General features: G+C 54.5%; 1 protein-coding gene across 1 annotated transcript in view; it reads left to right on the top strand.

The window, feature by feature from the left end:
• Positions 1–13,376, top strand: part of LOC309808917 (BCL-6 corepressor-like) — a gene marked incomplete at its 5' end in the record, with an annotated part of 30,473 nt that overhangs the window by 14,593 nt on the left and 2,504 nt on the right. Inside the window, 9 exon segments of the mRNA XM_082629484.1 lie at positions 4,684–4,929; positions 5,300–5,377; positions 5,380–5,445; positions 5,448–5,676; positions 6,139–6,200; positions 6,203–6,390; positions 6,618–6,872; positions 11,761–11,927; positions 13,078–13,223. Of these exon segments, the coding sequence (XP_082485610.1) occupies positions 4,684–4,929; positions 5,300–5,377; positions 5,380–5,445; positions 5,448–5,676; positions 6,139–6,200; positions 6,203–6,390; positions 6,618–6,872; positions 11,761–11,927; positions 13,078–13,223 (1,437 nt within the window).

Here is a 13,376-nt window from a genome sequence, read left to right as displayed (position 1 = left end):
ATCCTCCTGAGACAGGACAGTCGGGGGTGGTGGGCACGTTTGGGAGGCCCAGGCCCTTGGACCCAGTCGTAGGGTCAGCGTTCGCCCGCACGCTTAGGTCGTGGGTGCCTGATGCAGTTTGGGAAAATTGTGGTCAGCCACAGCGTGTGCTTCTCTCTGCTGCTTGGAGCACTGCCCTCCCCCAGCTCATCTTTGGGGTCAGACAAAGGCCTGTGGCCAGGGTTCTGGGTAAGCCACACCGGGACCGGTTTGTCCTACGTGGCTCCCGTAGAAGGGGATTTCTGGGGCTAGTCAGTGGCGGCCTTACCCGAGGGATGGGGCTCTTGATGTGCCTGGAGTAGCCGATTCCGAGCTCCTCCCCCTCGGGATTGGAATGAAAAACGGAGGGTCCAGGCCTCCCTCCTTGCCTGTGCTCACAGCTGACACGCAGCCCTTACCCTCCCGAGTGGCCTCATAACTCAGCTCTTGGGGAAGTTTCTCAGAGAGATGTGATAAAAGTGGGCAAGGCCAAGTTCACGGGGCTGCACTTTTCTGAGGAGGGGATCTGCCTGTTGTGGGTGGACGGTGAGGGAGGCTGGAGGAAGGGAACGGGCAGTTAACCGGCCTCGAGTCTTCTCGCCCTTTTCTCCAGCAACGTGGCCAAACCCAGGGTGGCCGCTGCCCTTCACGTCTCAGTGGCCTCACCCGCCCTTCTTCCCAGAGACGTTTGTGTGCGTCCTTCCCAGTCTTTCCTGCTGAGCGTGGAGACGAGAACTCGGTGTGGCTGATGGGGAGCAGGGCCTGAGCCCCAGATGATTCCGAAAGCCCCCTCCCCCCACCGCCTGCCTCCAATCTCAGACCGACCGACGGGTCTCTTCCTGGAGCACCCGGGACATGGCCCAGTGAGCCATGAATCGCCACCATGGGAGGGCAGGAGAAGGGGTGGGGAAGGTGAGGGGCTCCGTTTGAAAGGGTGGGGCAACGGAGGTGGGTTCCCCACCCACCCTCTGTCTTGTAGAGACGTGGGGTTTGTAAATAGCTGGTCAGGAAAGGTCACCTGAAGGGGCCACTGTTCTTACCGCGGCCTCCACGTCCAAGGCCCAGCAGGTGTTCACTCTATTCAGCTGGATATGAACGGGCCTTCTTGTTCTCAGGCCATCATGTCTTGAGCTGATATGGGCTCAGGTCCTTCTCATGGGTGTCGGTGTGGCCGAGAGCCGAGCTGTGAGCACATGGGAGCTGGGGCGGGGATTTGGGGCGGGCAGGGGTCCCAGAGAGGGTCCAGGACGCCTTCAAGATGCCTTCCCCCTTCTGAGGCAGCCCCTACCCATGGAGGGCCCAGGAGCTTCTAAGGTGGTGGGTGCTGTTTGCGCGGCCTTGGTTGTCCTGGTGCGGGTGCATCTTGTTGCTAGGGGCTTGTTTAAAAAAGAAATTAACTTGAAAACACAGTGGCCGAGATACTCATTTATTCTTTATGATCACATGGGTGGCTGAGTGAAATTTTTATTTTGGAAGTTCACCAAATGAGTTGGGAGGTTCCTCAGACTTGGAAGTTCATCACTAGGAACCCTCAGTGGCATTTGAAGATGGGGCGGGGCAAGGAGGCATTGGTCCCTTCCTTCTCAAACTTGGAGTAACCATCTCCCTTGCCAACCACTTGGCTGGGACAGGCCTAGGACCTGCTCAGTGGCAGTGCCTGGCCAGGAGCTGGAGGAAGCCTCAGTCGAGGGGCTTCATGAAACTTCTTTGCTCAGGGAACTTCTCTTCCAGCTGAGCACCTGCACGTGTGTAAACTACTCTGGAACAGAGGTCCCCTGCACCCCTTGTGTAGCGGGTGTAACTTTGAACAAGGTTAGCCCTGACTGGAGGTGCTATAGTTAAGCTACAGAGAAGGGGATTTTAATCCTGGGGAGCCTTCCAGCGACTCAGAACCCTCTCACCTCGTTTAGGCCTCACTGGGCATGGCTCAACAGTGGTGAGGGTGCTTTGCTGCCACAGTGACTTGTAAATGTTGCTGTGGTGATGCTTCTGTGAGGTGATGCTGTGGTACAACCATAATGAATTTGGGATATAGGTGCTGTGAGTCATAGGACCATGCTGCAGGGACCACGTTCACATCTTGCTTAGACTGGGTGACCAAGGGCACATGGCTTCCCACTTTTAGAAGGGCCAAAAGTAGCAATGATGGCAAAGCCTGATGGTTAGGATCCCCGTGTATCTATTTATCTCCCCATCTCCTTTGCCCTCAAGGGTCATCCTCCTGTGGGTCGTGGTTAGAACAGTCTTTGAGAAGCTCCAAGTGACACGGAGCCTCTACCCCATAGCTGGTGGCCATGGGCATCTTGGGCAGTCGGGGTGGGTGTCCTTCAGGGTTATTACTGGCCTGGGTAAGGTCACACTAACGTAAGGTCTTGGGGGGCCTTAGCTGAGGGGAATTGAGATCTTTGCCCTAAAAGGCTCCGGGGTTGGGGGAAGGGTGGATGGACCTAGTTTGGAAAAAGAAACTTTCAAATTGGACGTGGGGGTTCTTAAGGCAGCCCTTCCATTCCTCCATGGATCCCCTCCCACGGAGCTTTTAGGGAAGGCTGATTGGACCAGATTGGACCAGAGAAGTCCAATGGTGTAACCAGCAGGGCTCACCTCTTAAAATTTCCTACATTTCAGGCCTGAGATTCAGGCTGGTCTGAAAGTCTTGGCATCTTTTGGTTAAAGGGATTTTTCCAGCCTTTCTCTGTGCTGAGCCCGGCCCGTGATTATGAAGCCCACCCCTGGAGGGAGGCTAGCAGTAACATTCCCACTTTACAAGTGAAGGGGGCCGAGTTGTAAAGCGGCGCCATTCCTGCCCGAGTGTTTAAGAGGGTCACAGAGCAGCCGGAGTGAGAGTTACAGCACGCCGTCTTCACCGGGCCTGCGGTAGCCTGGGCTGCATCACCCGTAAGCACAGGCCAGGTGTTTGGGGTTTCTCCTGCTGCCATGGCAGGAGACCCTCGCGGTTGGGGTGATTCCACCATTCCGGCAAGAGTAGATGGGGATCTCTCCCACCTTGGGATACCCTTGGAGAAAAGCTAAGTGTGTTCCACCATTGAGAGCACAGGTCAGGCTAGCCCAGGCCAGGGTGAGGTTCATCCCCACAACTGGCTGCCATTAAATGCTGGGAATGCCCCCAAGAGAGGCTGATCAGGGGACCAGCCGGCTGGGCAGAAGTGGGAGTGATACTTGAAGTGGTCTAGGGAGCGGAGGAGGAATGCGAGCAGCATGTGAGGGGTGTGTCCATGATTTCATCTAGAAAAACGGGCTGTGGGAGCTTAGCTCAGGTGTTAACGAAATACCAAACTCATACACCCACCCCCACCCCCGGCCGGTGATGGACACAGGGTCATCTTCGGGGAACTCTTTTTTTTTTTTTTTTTTCTTTTTGCGGTATGCGGGCCTCTCACTGTTGTGGCCTCTCCCGTTGCGGAGCACAGGCTCCGGACGCGCAGGCCCAGCGGCCATGGCTCACGGGCCCAGCCGCTCCGCGGCATATGGGATCCTCCCAGACCGGGGCACGAACCCGTATCCCCTGCATCGGCAGGCGGACTCTCAACCACTGCGCCACCAGGGAGGCCCCGGGGAACTCTTTAACAGCACAGTGATCATTATGGAATTATTTGTGTGTTAGAAACAATGTGACTAGCAAAGCAGTTGAACTGTTTCTTTGGCTAGAGCAAAAGTGAGGAGTGATGTTAGGCTGGGGTGATTGGAGGAAAAGCCCCAAGTGGATGCTAGATTGAGCAGGGGGGCAGGAGGAACACAGGCGGAGCTGGGGTGTGAGCAGTTCAGCCCTGCCCGCCGCCCCCCCACCCCCCCACCCCTCCAACCCCCATGAAGGGGGTTGGAGTCTTGTCTTTGAAATGTCCTTAGATGCTTGTTGCCTGGGAAGGAAGGCGTGGAGACGTGCCAGGTGGGTGACTGGTGTCACTGAGGGCCTTCTTCCTAGACAGGAAGTAGGAGCAGCCCCTCGATGGCAGTGAAATGCTTTTCCCCCCACGGGTGTGGAAAGAGGACAGACGGACTTGTAGCAATCTGGTTGAGTTCTTTGAAATTGCCCTTGACCCTTGTGTGTGCACCAGGAAGCCTTTCCTTTCCCTTTGCCAGGCTCCTCTTGCCTTGGTCTCCCCAGCTTCCCAGCCTCCCACCATTCTTTCCCTACCCTTTTTCTTCACCCTCGCCCCTGCTGACCCAAGTGAACATGGGTGCTATGTCTGTGTAGATGGCAGTTGGGGGCTATTTGGTCTCTTGATGACATCAGCCTTTTTTGTTGACTAGCAGCTGTTTCCATAGTCATTTGTAGCTCTGCCCTGATTGGTTGGATCTTACTGTGAGGTCACTCACCCCCCTTTAAAAGTAAGCCACCTTGGAGAGTTAAGCAGTTAGGGAGTGATCTCACATGCCTATAGAGGGATGGTGTAGATGCCTCACCTTGACCCTTGAAGGATGGATTGTGAGTGGGCTACGCACCTCATTTTCTGCTTTCTTTGCTGGTTGTGTTCAGCTGTCCTTCCTTTGGGACGTCTTTCTGAGGGTTTTGTGCTTCCGGCGTGTGAGGCCCCTGGTCTCCAAAGGGGGGTGGTCTGTTGGTAGCAGATTGCCTTGGGCATGGGGGTCCTGCCTGCTCCTGGTGACCTTTGTTCCCTCCTTTCCGGGTTGTCTCCCCTCCCCTAGGGGAGTGTTATGATGGAAGCAAAGCTGACCACTTTGAAGCCCCAGAAGACAGTGATCTTCCTGAGGACATGGACACGGAGCCCCCCAGAGAGTCCCCCGCCGACCAGGCGGCCCCGGACGCGTCACGCAGCCCCACCCTCCGGCTGAACAGAAAGCGCAAGGTGTCTGGCGATAGGAACCACACTGAGACCACTGTGCTCCCGAAGGACTCTCTGCTGAAAGCCAAGCCGAGACGGGTCTCCAAAGGTGAGCTCGGTTTGGCTTCGGGCCCGCAGGGCACCCTACGGAAGTCCTGGAGCGGAGCAGTGGAAAGTTCCAGTCCCACCCTGGATCCCTGGGGGGAGCCACTCACACCTCCCCACCCCCCACCCCCATCCCACCCCCCACCCCCCTCCCACCCCCCACCCCCCCAAAGCCAGGTGGCGGGGCTGGAGCCCAAAGGTGGCCAAAGGCAAATAGGCCCCCTCCCGAGACTTGGTGACAAGTTCCAGCCAACACAGTGACCACACCCGTTCCTTCCCCCACCCCTGTTAGTGATGTGTAAGACAGTTTGTTCCCCACCCCCACCCCTGCCCCGGGGGGCTTCTTCATTAATTTGTAGTTACTTCTCCATTAGCTGACTGGCCTGAGAGGGAAATGACAAACAGTTCCTCTAACCGCTTAGAAGAGCCACATTATAGTGAGCTGACCAACCTGAGGTGTGCATTGAATTAACAGGGCTCCATCCCAGAAAGCAGCGCCGCTTGCTGCACCTTAGAGAACGGGGGGAGCAGAGAGCAAACCTGGCCGGCAGGGCAGGAAGGAAGTGACCCAGGCGGTTCACCCTACGGTCACCCCCCAGGGCAATAGCATCTCCAAAGAGAAACCTGGCAGGAAAAGGGCAGAGGCCAAAAGCAACAGCAGCTGGTTGGAGGAGTCCCTTAAATGCAGTGACAATGAACAAGGTACACACGGGGCGGGGGGCGCTCCTGGAGGGTGGATCACTCGCCCTCTGTGGGAAACGGCCCTGGAGGGGACCTGAGCGCCATCCAAGTTGACAAGAGTAGCGTGTGGCGAGCGGGGAGTTTTCTTCATGAGGTCCTTTCAGCCTGCACACTTCCTTATGGAATGGACAGTGAGGCGGGAGCTCGACTTCCTGGGCTGCTCCTCATCACCCAGCCCGCGGCTGGGCAGGAAGGGAAGTCTTGGGTGACCCCGGGCGCTTGTCAGTGCCCTCATTCCAGCCTCAGGCTGTCCCCAGTCGCCCTGTCCCGAGCACCCAGGCCCCCCACGGGTGGGGACGGGAGCGCACGAAGGGCTGGCTTCTGCCCTCTCTTGCGGCCCTTTGAAGCGACTTGCCATTTGGCGTTTCGCGGGTTAGCCTATTTGCCGGTTGAATGTGGGATGATTAAAATATTAGTGCTTTGAAAACATAATTGGTATATCTTTAAAAACTGAAGCTGCTCCAACGATCAGTGCTAACAATGGGCTTTTCTTTCCTCACCGGCTACAACTGTGTAACGCCCGCTGCTTCTCCCCCTGACAGATGTGCTGTGCATGGACGGAGAAATGGATCGGCAGCCTTCGCCCCTGCCGCAGAAATACACTGACAACAGCGAGAAACCATCCGGGAAGCGACCGTGCAAAACCAAGCATTTGATCCCTCAGGAGCCCAGGCGGGGCTTGCCGCTGCCAGGGGACTCCTACGTGGACAATGCGGATGGCAAGGTACCTCTTGCCCCTGGCTCTCCCCCGCCCCCCGGGCCTGTGCAGGCACATCCCGCCTGCCTACTTCTCTGCTTCTGGGGACAAAGCTTTCCTTTTCCTGAACCCCTCCCCCAAAAATGTCACTGCCCCTTCTTAGGGGACCTGTCTCCTGGGTGGCGGTGAAGTTTCCAGCGAGTAAAAATGCAGCCCCTTCCTCGCGCCCCGCCTCCCTCAGACAGAGAGGAGGAAAAGTGCTTTCCTCCACTCAGGAGCGGCCTGAGCCCAGTTCCGACTATGATCTTTCGCCGGCCAAGCAGGACCAGAAGCCCTTGGACCGTTTGCAGCAATTGTTACCAGCTTCCCAGGCCTCGCAGCTGACATGCTCAAGCTCCCCTCCAGAGACCACCCAGTCCCGCCCGATGCCACCGGAAGCGCGGAGACTTATTGTCAATAAGAACGCAGGCGAGACCCTCCTACAGCAGGCCTCCCGGCTTGGCTACGAGGTGAGCATCCTTGTGGGTGCCCCGGATCAGGATCCGCCGGCTGCTGCTCCTTGGGTGGGGGACACACTGGCTGGGGATGGGGGGCGGGTCTCAGAGCCCAGCCCCCTCCACGTGGCGGACTGGGCTGGGTGTTCCAGCAGGGTGTTTGCGTTGGCCCCGCTCACACTGCGGGCTCTTTGGTGGCTTGTTCAGTCGTGGTGTGAAAAGAAAGGCAGGCCTCTCTGATGTTCCGTTCCCGTTCAGGCAGGTAGGCTGCTTTGGCCAGTCCGGCTCACTTATCTCTGATACAAAATCTGACCTAACCCAGGGCTTGGCGACCAGGGGAATTTTAATGAGCCCTTTTGGATTCTGAATAGCAAGAAGGAGAGTAGTTATTAGCTCTACTAACTTGTGCTGTTTGGGGCAGAGTGATGCCCCTGTGGGGTAGCGGGTGGGACGTGTCTGTGCAGAGTAGGGGTGGGAGTGGGGCAGACCTGAGCAGTCTCTTTCTGAGAGGGCACGGGAGCCGAGGGCTGATGGGCGGGGAGCAGGGGTTGAGCCTTGCACAAAACTCCCTGTCCACACTGCTGTATCCCAACCCAGCACGGCTGATGACAGTGACAGCCTCTATTGCTAGAGCAACATAGAAAGAGAGCTGATATCTGCCTAAGCCCGTGTGATCTGTAGTAACTCCTTTCACCCTTTTAACATCTTCACTTGGGAGTAACGAGTACTAGCCCACTCTCGGATGAGGAAACTGAGCCTCAGAGGGGTTAGCTGATCCCCGTACAGGTAGCAATCCAGCAGTGCTCCACAGCCCACCACGCTCCTCAGCAAGACTGGCTCACACTGGAATTGCCCTTTTTACAGTTCAAAACCTCTGTGAGACAGATGCCTCTCCATGCCCTGTGCAGTTCCCCCACCATACTCGTCAGTAGCAATTGTGATGTGATAGCCCACAGGGCAAAGGCATTTTTCTGTGCTGGCATCAGCCCTCTGGGAGTTGAATGGTGACAGTAAAACGCGGTTGAGCAGGCTGAGCGTGGAGGTGTGGCTGAGCACTGGGGTGGCAGGACCCAGGCTGGCCCGGAGCCCTGGCGCCCACACCCTCAGCCAGCTCTGTGCCCCTGTCCCCCGTCTCCCGTCGTGTCCCCCCACCCCGGTCCATAGTGCCGTGAGCCCTTGGAAGTGTGCCTGCCTTGGCCCTAAGGCCTGACTGTGGGTGGGAAGTTGGAAGCACTAGGGCTATGCTTAGTTTGGGGGTGTTTTGTTGTTGTGGGTTGAATGTGCTCTTGTGTATATCTACACGTCTCTTGGAGACCTCTCCATTAGCTAGAGAGCACTTTCTGGTAGTTAGCGCAGTTACTTGCAGGTGAAGTCCAAGGAGCACCCAGTTGGTTTCCCAAGAGCTGAGAGCGGGCGCCTGGGAGGACAGAGCAGATGTTGCACATAGTGTTGAGCTAGACCCCCCCGTGGTTGAGAAAATAGTCTCCTTGCTTCCAGCAAACGCTGGAGGTGGGGGGGAGACCCCTAACCCCAACTTTTGGGTTAGGGTTGAGAAAGTCGACTCCCGCTTCCAGCAAATGCTGGAGATGGGGGTGGCGGGGTGCTGCTGCACCCGCCGTGGAGGGCGGGGCTCCGAGCCCCACCTGTGAACTTGGCATCATTTCCAGCAGCCTCCCTTTGGGACCAGAGACGTCAAAAGACCCTCGTTGGTCCTCTAAGACAGTTTCCATTTTGGTTTGGTGGCTCTGAGGCCTGGACCAAGGGGCACTTGATCCATACTTTTTTAGGCTACCTGGCCTTTGACTGCACAGGAAGCCTTGGGAATGTTTACGGTGGGATTTGTTTTTTTCTTCAAATGTAAATTTCAATATGTAGATTCCACAGATCACCAGTGTTGATGCTGAACATTGTGACAAGTAGATGAACGCTTTCAACTTTGAATCCAACTTTCTGGGATTTCTCTGGGCAGAATTTTAAATGTTGGGATGATGGCCCAGTTGGGAGATGTGGCAGCTTCAACCTTTTAAAATTGAAGGACAGTTTGCTTAAGCAGATAAGGGTGTGGTTTGGGAGGGTTTTCCTGAAGTTTTGTCTTCAGCATTCTTGGTTATTTTCTTCTGCTTAGCCAAAGATACCATGTGCAGTATAAAGGCTGTCTGAGCTTTATGTCATGATAATCTGGTTCTGGAAGTTTAGAAACACACTCTGGCTTCAGATCCGCGTTAAATAGATCACTTGCGTGGCCAAAGACCTCAAACCATTCCCTCCTGGGAAAAAGGCTTCTATTTCTTAGGCTAAAACGCCCGTGTGCAACCACATGCTTGTGCCTTTAGCGGTGATGATTAAATTTTCTATGAATTGAATAAGTCATGTTTTTTTAAAAAGTTAATGAGGCATTTAATTAACTAACAACGTCGGGCTTATGGCCTTTATGGTTACATTTTGCAGGTAATGGCATTCGGCTTATAGCCGCTGAACAGAGAGCTGTCCGACAAAAGCAGTTTGACTTTGCTTGGGAATGGCTGGGCTGCCCTTCGGACACTCCCGTTTATTTCTAGCGGAGAAAATAAAACCAAGGAATGTGTTGCGTCGACAGACTCGCCCCGCCTCTTCACCTTTCAGTTAGAGAAAGTGTTGGTGGCGACGGTTGCCATCCATTTAGAGGCCATCACCCTCTTAGCTAGGAGAGTGTAGTTAGCCCACTTGACCCCCAACAGAGAAGGCCTGTGGGATGCTCGTCACAGCTGGATTGCATCCCTCTAACTGGGGCCCTCTTGGGCCTTTTGAATCTTCCCAGCTGACCAGGTACCAAAGACCTGAGTTATAGGTCTAGTACTTCATGTTAATTGAACTTGGGGTTTAATATCTCTGGGCCTCAGTTTCCAAGTGTTGAATGAGGATAGTACTACCTTCCTTTCCTGGTAGCTCCTGGGTTCCTGTGGGTGACAGAAGACGTCCTCGTCTGGGGAAATGAGAAGCACTGTGTAAATAGTGGGATCAACGTGGTTGAGTTAGGACAGCCCGTGGCCAAAAGTCTGACCTGGCCATGGGGCTACTGCTGCCTTTGCTGCCATCTTCCAGGAGAAGAGAGTTGACTTTCCCACCAGCTTGGACGGCCTTTCATTTCTAGGTACCCTTGAATCTGCCCTAGTAGTGATGAAGGTTTCCAGGTGAAGGCCATGATTGTCACAGCAAATAAACCCTGGGTTGAGTAAATTGATGTGTGCACAGCAGTTGGTGGCCTTCAGACCTGATCCCAGAGCCACGTGACAGGGCCTCTCCCTGGCTGGGGCACACAACTCATTATAGCTTGCAGCCGTCCACTCAAGTCTGGCTAGTGAGGGCCTGCTAAAAGCGCAGCAGCTTCATGCGGTATCCTGGATACCAGGGCTCGGGGCAGGTGGCCTGGGAGCCCAGAGGATTGTGGGCTTTCTGGCAGGTTGGGATGTAAACGGAGAAACGCATTCGTGGGCGTGCCTTTTCTCTTCCTCCTCTTGTTTTGGAAGGGAGCTGCTGCAGTGACCTGAAGTAACAGGGCACCGATGGCCAGGTTTACCAGCATGCCCCATTGGGTTCACGTGGTAAGCAAATGGAACATTCTAGTTCGCTCCCAAGTGAGTGGTCACCTTTGATTGGCGTGTCCTCCAAAGGGCATAAAAGGTTTTACAGAACCCATCTCGCACTTATGGGCGGCTAGAATGACGCCCTTTTTGGGTTTAACAGATGAGTTACCTGAGAGATGTCACAAGGAGGCCTGTTCTGACCCCATCGCATCCCCCCTTACCCTGCAGACCATGTGTTGGGCCACATGCACGTTCTGCCTACTCCCAGCTCTCAGAACCTGCCGGCTCTCTGCTGGGCACGACTTACCCAGTATAAACAGTATAACGTGTTTTCTGGTGGCAAATACTTTCGATGTGTCTGAAAACTTTCTTAAGGTAATAAAACATTGAATAAGTTCCTGCTCTGCTTACTGGGAGTGGTTCATATTAATATTTTAACAAGCCAAAGAAAGAAGGTTAATAACAGTGATTCTAATGCACAGTGTTGACACAGAACATCTCCGGGGTGGGGGGTGGGGCGGTGAACGTTTTATTTGATTCTTGAAATGTGGAGGTTGCAGCCTGTGGTGTATCAGGTTCCTGTCATTAACTTGGGGCAGAATCAGTCTAAAATTTTCATATTTACTCGAGAGGGTGGAGTGAGGCAAAATAGAGGGTGGGGTTATTGGAGGCATTTTGTGTCATTCCTCGAGGATGGAGGGAGAGAGCTTCTCTTTAACTCTACTTAACGTACAGACAAGAGCATCTGAGGCCCAGGTTCTGATTTGGGGTCTTAACAAGGGGCGCGAGGATGTAGCTGACCTGGGTGTCCCTGCTTCTCTAAGCTGGGGAATGTTCTCCGGCTGATTTAAGCTCTCTTTAAGTGTTGGTCATCCATACTTTTATCTAAACTTGTGTTATCGTCCACTGCCACTGACCGAACAGACCCATCAAGTGAGAATGGTCTGTGCTTGGCAATGTGTCATCTAAGATGTTAGCAGCCGTGACACCTCTGTACTGGTCACGTCGGCCCCTGGGCTGAGGGCTTTCATCGCTATCCGAATGCGTCCTCTCAGCAGCCCTGTGGAAGCTTGGAGAAGTTCAAGGGTAACTTGCCCATGGCCAGGCCAGTGGTGCAGCAGAGCCTTAGACAACACTGTCTGCATCTCCAAGCCCTTCTCACGCACTCTCGCCCCCCACCAGGATGCCTGCCGCCTGCCCGCGCCATGGTGGGCTTTTGGCCCCGAGGATGTATGCCTTTGAAAGTGGGCACCGCCAAGCTATGGGGAGGTCACGCTTACAAGGTTCACTGTATCGTGGTCTGATGGTATCTCCTCTCCTCTCCTCTCCTCTCCCCGTAGGAAGTGGTCTTGTACTGCCTGGAGAACAAGATTTGTGATGTGAACCACCGCGACAACGCGGGTTACTGTGCCCTGCACGAGGCTTGTGCAAGAGGTTGGCTCAACATCGTACGACACCTCCTTGAATATGGCGCCGATGTCAACTGCAGTGCCCAGGATGGAACCGGGTCAGTGGTGGTCTTGCTCTTGGCCTGGCCCTGTTGGGGCATAGGCAGTGGTTCTTAGGGTGTGCAGGGAACCCCAGAAGGAAAGATGGAGAGTGAGTGCCATGTAAGCACACTGGTGGCGGAGTCCTCTAGAATGGAATCGGACAGATCTTTCTGGCAAATTTACATAGAACTTTAAAACTCTGTGACGCTCTTATGGACAGAAGTCCCTGAAAATGTTGAGCCTGCATGAATAATCAGGGGTGTTCTCTTTTAAGACCCTGGACTCTTCACCAGCGTCTGTTGAATCTCAATCTTGAACATATATGTGAGTTGAAAGTTGCAGGAGTACAGACAGGTCCAGTGGCAACTGGCTTGATAGGACCTGCCGTGTCCACCCACATCCCCGGGCCTGGCCCCCACTCTGTCCTTGACCTCGGTTTATTGGCCAGAGGCCCAGGTCTGAGTCAGCCCAAGCATCTTCCTGGTTGTACCTGGGATGCCACCACGAGGCAGGGCACTGGGGCTTTCCTGACGGTCATAAAATGAGCAAAACCGTAAGGTATTTGGTGGTTCATGGTTTCCAAATAGCATCCTTTCTGGATGGGACTGTGGACAGTGTTCCTGACCCCAGCGGACACGAGCAGGAGGACTCTGTATCCTCCTGAGAACTCGCCCTGCCTGTCGACTGCTTCTGGGCGAGAGGGTTGATCACTCATCTCCAAGTTGGTTTCAGGAGAGGTTCCACTTTGCCCCTAGTTTCTTTTACAAACTGCACTTTTTGGGTTTTGTTTGTAATGGTGTAACAATGGCTTGTCGTATCTGCTTCCGTGGTGCTGGGGTTCTTCCCCCCAGCCCGCCGTATGTTACCTTCTTACAGTCTGTCACTATTTAAGTTCATTGGAAACGTTTTCATCGTGGCCTGAGTTCCTCCTTGGGCCATGCATTAAGAGAGACTTGCATTGAAGAATTAGGCCTGAGATGGTCCCTTCACCTGTCCCGTAAAGGGTTATGTGTTGAAATAACAGAGTAATTTGTCGCAGCGACCGTACACTCACCTCCTCGGTGAAATAGCGCGCCTACGAGGCTTGGCCACACACGCTCGATTTTGCCCCGTGTCCTTAGAAGCAAGCGTCGCGTGCACAGGTGTAATCCCCCGCACCTCTCCTAGGCCTCTCCACGATGCTGTCAAGAATGATCATCTCGAAATTGTCCGCTTGCTCCTCTCCTACGGTGCTGATCCTACCCTGGCTACGTACTCAGGTAGAACCATCAAGAAAGTGAACCACAGCGAACTTCTGGAGAAGTTCTTAACAGGTACGGCAGAGGTCAAGACACGGTCTTGTTCAAGCATCTAGACGGTGACTTCACAGCCTTTCACCTGGGTTCCCCCTACCCCCACCCCCCGTTTACTGTAAGTGACCCTTTACTGGGAAAAGCGGCCCAACGTTAGTCTGTCAAAGAAGAGAT

This window comes from Mesoplodon mirus, assembly GCF_964341445.2.
Source record: "Mesoplodon mirus genome assembly, chromosome: 7".
Lineage (NCBI taxonomy): Eukaryota > Metazoa > Chordata > Mammalia > Artiodactyla > Ziphiidae > Mesoplodon > Mesoplodon mirus.
This window is presented reverse-complemented; position numbering and strand designations above follow the sequence as displayed.